General features: G+C 40.0%; 1 protein-coding gene across 1 annotated transcript in view; it reads left to right on the top strand.

The window, feature by feature from the left end:
* Positions 1-6,000, top strand: part of LOC103920048 (adipocyte plasma membrane-associated protein-like) — a 14,931-nt gene that overhangs the window by 2,840 nt on the left and 6,091 nt on the right. The window contains exons 2-4 of the mRNA XM_009327683.1: positions 1,127-1,216; positions 1,763-1,884; positions 5,216-5,314. Coding sequence (XP_009325958.1) covers positions 1,127-1,216; positions 1,763-1,884; positions 5,216-5,314 — 311 coding nt within the window. The remainder of the gene's footprint in view (positions 1-1,126; positions 1,217-1,762; positions 1,885-5,215; positions 5,315-6,000) is intronic.

Below are 6,000 nucleotides of genomic sequence, written 5' to 3'. Positions count from 1 at the left end.
GTGGGAGGGAGGAGGGCGGTGGCGTCGTCTCGTCCCCCTGAGGGCCAGTGGCGGTGCGTGAGGAGAGGTCTTCCCCGGGCGGGCAGCGGTAGGGGAAGCGGAGACAGCCGAGGGCTGCGGGCCCGCCATGTTTTACCTGACGAAGACGGCGGGCAGGGCCGGAGCGGGGCTCTCCTCTGTCACAGAGGCGCCTCTGCCACGGAGGGAGCGGAGCCACAGGCTTGCAGTGGGTGCTGTCCCGCCTTAGTTGGGTGGGAAAGCTCACGGACGAGTGGTTTCTTGCTATAAAAAAAATTGTTGCAGAAACGAGGTGAGGAAGTGTCCTGGACTGGAGGCAATACCCAGGTCCTCCCTCCTCAGAAAATGCCTTTCACCCCTTTTTATCTCATGGCCTTTAAAGGTTTTTTAGTGGTTTTCTCCAAAAACATGTATGTTTAATTTTCTGGTTGATTATTGCGGGTTTGTTAAAAACAGTTTAATCCTCCCTAATTGAATTGGTAGAATGGAGCTACTTTGCTGTTCGCTTTGGTCTCTCTTGCTCTTCCTTGGGCACTGCGGCCCTGCAGCAGAGAAGATGATAATGGTTTGACCAGTTCCTTGAAGGCTGATTCATGTGAGACCCTATAGCTTCATATGTGCAACAACCACCTTAAGACTATGTATGCATTTGGTAAAACCCATTAGTAGCAAATACTTCAATACTCAGCTGGGGTAAGGTTGGTAAAAGGCCTTAAAGATACCGGAGTCAGCAAAGTTGCTTGCCACGCAAGTAACTGAGCTTGTGTTTCTGCCTACAGCAATTACGTACTACTAGAAATACAACCCAGCAAAAGAAACCTTGTGGTTTTCGGCTGCTTCAGGGGCTGGATCACCCATCCAGAGACCGGAGGAGCCCCGGTGCGGTGTGGAGACAGAGCAGGACGGCAGTACTGCCCGTGGAGCAGCCGGGCTGCTCCTCTCCATGGCAGGGATCGTCAGGTTGTTGCAGTCTGCTTTGTCCTCCTTCAGTCTTAATTTTTAGCACTGAAATTTTTTAACTTTTGAAAAAAAAATTGATTCTTCTTACTCCCCTCCTGCCCTCCTCCTGTGTGTCCATGAGTATACAACTGTTTTTTTTTCCTCCCAGGTTCCCAGCATGGGGGTTTCCAGCTGCAGTCCTTGTGACTTTTGCTAGCATTTACTTTTTACCATCACCCATTGATCCAGAACCGTTCACGTATGTTCCCCTACTTAATTTTGAAGTTCAGTAGCATACTTGTGTTTGTTGGGAAATATTCCAAACTTCTCCTATACTTTTCATCCTGCAGGAGCATGTAAAGCATGCTACTTAAGTTCACATGCAGGAGAAACTGTGTTTCTCATATAAAACTCGAAAATAGAAACAGTTTTTTAAACAAGTGAATTTCAAGCAAAACAATGCTGATCAGTGCGGTATTCATACATACATGTAGAGGCATTGTTAGTAGATCTCAGACTAATGATAGGGAATAACACTTTCTAGGATGATGGCAATTTTGTGTTTGTATTGATTTCATAAAAAAAAAATCTTCTAAAAAGTCTGTATTCCTTTTAGCCTGGGCCTGCAATCTCCACAGAATTGTTAATTTAGTTTGAAGTAATAGTTTTAACAAATTCTTTAAAATAAGAGAATACCTTGTTATTAGTATCTCTGGAATAAAGTCTTATTACTTTCCCTTCAAATAATTTTATAGTCTAATGTTGCCTTGTTTCTTACACCTCATTTATAATACATCTGGTGCAGTTTTGAAAAGCCACCTCCTGCCTTAGTTGGGTCACTGCAAGTGAATAAAAAGCTTCAGAGTGGACAAAGAATCTTCACAGGACAACTGAAAGGCCCCGAGTCTTTTACTGTTGATGATGAAGGCAAGTAGATAACTTCCAAATGGGTAAAGTTATACATCTGCTACATGTTATACATCTGATACATCTGCTTAGTCAAGTTATTAAAAGAGGAGACTTAAGAACTTTAAATCCAAAGAAAGAAAAATAGGAATGTTTGCTCAATGATTGCTCAAAAAATATTAAGATAACTGTATGTTCTTCCATATCTTCACATTTGTAAACATTTCACTGGAAATAATCCAGAACATTTTGTTGCCTGCTGCTTCCAAGGACACAGCAAATGTTCTACTGCTATATTAAAAAAACACAGAACCACAACTTGGCAATATATAGAAGTTGTATTAAAATATAATTTTAAAAAGGTGTAAAATGGCATATTCTTCAAAAGTAGCATGCAAAAACAGCTAAAACTTTTTGTGAGAATTGTTCCAAATGTGAGTCTAAGCTTGGGCTTTTGAGACAGACCTAGTGATAAGCTTGCCCTGTTTTTTTTGTTTCAGGTCTCCAAAAGCAGTGTTAATTTGCTGCTTGAGCTCAGTCACTGCGTTCAACGTGCTCTTATTTCAAAAGCCGTTGTTGAACACGGAACCAAAGAGGGAGGCAAATGAAGTTGTTTTAAGATTTGCATAGTTATCAAAAACATTTTTAGAGCAGCTTGGAATATAGAAGAACTTTTCACTGTAGCATAAAACCTCCTCTTACCTATCACATAATTCATCTCGGTTGTCTGGCAGCTGTGAGGTGGCAAAACGGTAGGTGAAGGAACCTTACAGATAGTGGGAAGCAGAGAGCTGAAGCGGTAACAAGTAGGATGTTTTGCATCTTTCCAACAGCTCTTACCCGGAGCGTGAACAAAGTAGGGACTGCAATGAAAGTTCAAGCCAAATAGAGGACAGACACTGTGATCTTCTGTTTGGGACACAGGTTTAGTGCTGTGGACTCAGGACTTACCTGGTTTGGAGGAATTATTTTCCTCTTGATGTGTAAGTGGATAAAATAGATTCCTGCAGTAGCCAGTACAGAGAAGTAGGCAACTCCCAGTCCAGAGCAGTTTGAGCTAGGCAGTTCAGACACCCTCCCTTACTGCTGGTACTAGTTTTATGGTATTTTTCAAGGAAACATTGAATAGCCCAGGACATGTTTGTCTGAAAGATACCGTCTTGTGTGCTACAGAGGTGAGAGGTAATCGTCTGGAATGGTCTTGTTTGCCATTGTGCAAGCTGAAATTAGAAGCGTTTTCAGTCGTAGCAGCATAGGCCTGGAAGGGACCTAGCGCAACACCTTGCACTGAGGCACCCATTCCTTGCAATGTCTTCTCAAAGCTGTTTCCTTCCTGCTTTCCTCAAAGGTGCTATTTTAAATTGTCTTTTTATCGCACTTTTTGTTCTCCACCTCTTCCTCTACAACTTTCAGAAAGGGTAGCATTCACAACTGGAGTTTTGCAGAGTATATTTTAAATCTGAGGACTAATCCTGCAAATGCTCTGTGTTGCCAAATCTAACCTCTTTTCATGAGGCTGCATAAAATACCGGTTTGGTTCTATTTTTCTTGAGTGTGTTAATTCTACCATGGATCTTCCCTGAATTTAAGGATGTTTTAGGAGACTGGGTTCAGTCAGTTGAAATCATACAATATGACCAAGGTTGTAGTAAGTGTTGTGGTGATGTTGCCTGATTTAGGTAAATGCTGTTTTCCATATGAATAAGACAGGATATTATGGGTAACTAGAGTAGTTCTGTTTTGCCTTCACTTCACTACAAATACCCATGAGAGAAGTCTAGTGCAAAACCCACTTGCACTAGCTACATAAATCTAAATATAGCATCATAGCCTAGTGCATAGCATGATAGAAAATAGCATTACAAGCCTAAGATTTCTCTCTTTAAATACAGAATCTGGTATGTGATCAGAAATTTCAGCTGTTTCCAACATGCCTCGAGAGGCATTAGAATGCCAGTATATTTTATGACAGCAAAATTCAGCCTCTGTTTTTTCCCAGGCAAAGTTGTTGTATTGAACAGTGGCTCTGAAGTTCTCCCTTCGGATAAACAGGTGCCTTCTGTATGCCAGTAATCCTAGACAATTCTTTTAATCTAGATCTGACAGCTGATACTTTGAGAATCTGTCCTATTTGCTCATAACATTTTTCCATAGATGTGAGTGAGCAGATGCTAGACATTTTTATATCTGTTTCTCTGCTCTGGTGTAAATGCTCATTACACCAAGTCAGAATCTGTGTTTTTCAGTAATGTTGGCACAGAAAGGTAGCATAACTTTTATGGAGTATCTTTTAACACCTGTTACCAAGTGGCAGTGCACATTTTTAAATGTAAACAAGGCTAGGGTGAAAATGCAAAGAGTGTAAAGAGAATAATGTCTACTTTAGTTCAATCTATGTAAATAAAAGACAAATCAGAGGAATGTTCCCAGGTAACAGACTTCACACTAGAAGTGTATTTTATAGGACTGGTCATGTGCATTGTACTATTTCAGAGCCTGGACTAGTCAAAAGGTAGGAGGATGCTATTTTTCAAAGGTGGAGCTTAATCACTGCTAGTGTTTTTCCTTTGATACTCTACACAGAAGTTCGTGGAGTTACGATACAGCGTCAAAAGATTTGAAGACTTCCTGTGAGCTTTCTGCCTTGTTAATCTAAACACTTTAAAGGCACAGGAGAAAGCAACTGCTAAGCAGGTATCCGATAAAAAAAGTGCTTAAGTCCTTCAATGCAAACTTACACATTTTTGGTATTATTCTGGTGGTTCAAAACCAAAGGAAAACATCACTGCTTAAAAAACCCCCAAAACCCACACTTGTTTTTTTTGCTTAGGATTTTAATGTCCTAGGAGAAGGGTTACTTTCACGTTTTGGATCAGTCATTGTAATGTTTTCCTTTCGTCTGCTGAACATTTTAGCTAACTGGTAACGTGGCAGAAGCCTCAGGACAAGAAGGTGGATCGTGTGAGCTCTGCTAATGCTTTCACTGATTCTCACTGACAGTATGAGGATATCACTATGAATCTTTAGTCCTGTCCTTGATGCCTGCCTTTGCTGCTAACCCAGAGGAGTCTTAAGATGGCTTTCAATTTACTATGTTTATTTAAAATAAACATATGAACAATTCATATTTTTTCTAATCTCCAATTTATTATGGCTCTTTCTGCTTTATGAAAATATATTTAAAGTAAGCTGTAAGGTTTCCTGTCCGTTTCGTTGCTTTGTGTGTGCACAGAATATATAAATTCGGAGCAAGAAGGAAGGGCTCACAATAATGAGGAATCTCCTTTTTTTAGAGTAAGTTTTATTTGCCTTGGTCCCTTTTAAAGTGGTCTTCAAATATACTTATTTTAAGGTAATATCTACACTGGTACTGTGGATGGGAAACTGTGGATGATCAGCGGTGACCAGCTGCATTTCATTACTCAAATGGGGCAGGATATGCCTGAATGTGGTGAGCGATGGTTTTGATGTGAAAATGACAACAAACTTGTTCATATAAAAGTCACTGAATGAGAAATTGAAGTGCTATTTTAGCTATTGTTAACATTTTCTGATTCTTGTAGTTTTTCATATAGTCTGCTATCATGTAGTTTTTCCTAATGTAGACAGGATTAAGTCATAATGGCACACTTCTCTAGCCATGGATTGCCATTTAAATAAAGAACAACATTTTATGTAAGTCCTTCTATATAAAGCTTTTTGAGGGTGGTCTAAAGACACAATTTATCCAGTTATTTTCCTGCCTCGAGGTCAAAATTTATTTTAGAAACATTTCAAATCTTACAAAGGAATCAGAGACTTAGAGTAGTGTGTCCTGGTACCACCACCAGTAACTGGACTGCAAGGTTGCATTTTCTTTCCTTACTTATAAAGGAGAAAGACAAACACTGAAATGTTCATGTTTTTATCCTGTTGCTTTTTGATGAATCAAGCAGGCCTGAAAGGCCATTAAAATTCCCGATTGGCTTTAGCCTGGTTTCCTAAAAATGTGAGTTTTGTAGGTGCTTTCCTGATCCCCAAAGTCCCTGTGCTGTGGGCTGGTCTCAACTGAATTTGAAAGAATTCTCAAAGATTACTGAACTTTTTTGTCTTATGTAAATAATTGACTATGTGGAAGTTAAGAAACCAAAAATGAGA

Source organism: Pygoscelis adeliae, unplaced genomic scaffold (assembly GCF_000699105.1).
Source record: "Pygoscelis adeliae isolate BGI_AS28 unplaced genomic scaffold, ASM69910v1 Scaffold113, whole genome shotgun sequence".
NCBI classification, from domain to species: domain Eukaryota; kingdom Metazoa; phylum Chordata; class Aves; order Sphenisciformes; family Spheniscidae; genus Pygoscelis; species Pygoscelis adeliae.
Note: the sequence above shows the minus strand (reverse complement) of the source record. Positions and strands in the feature narration are given on the sequence as shown.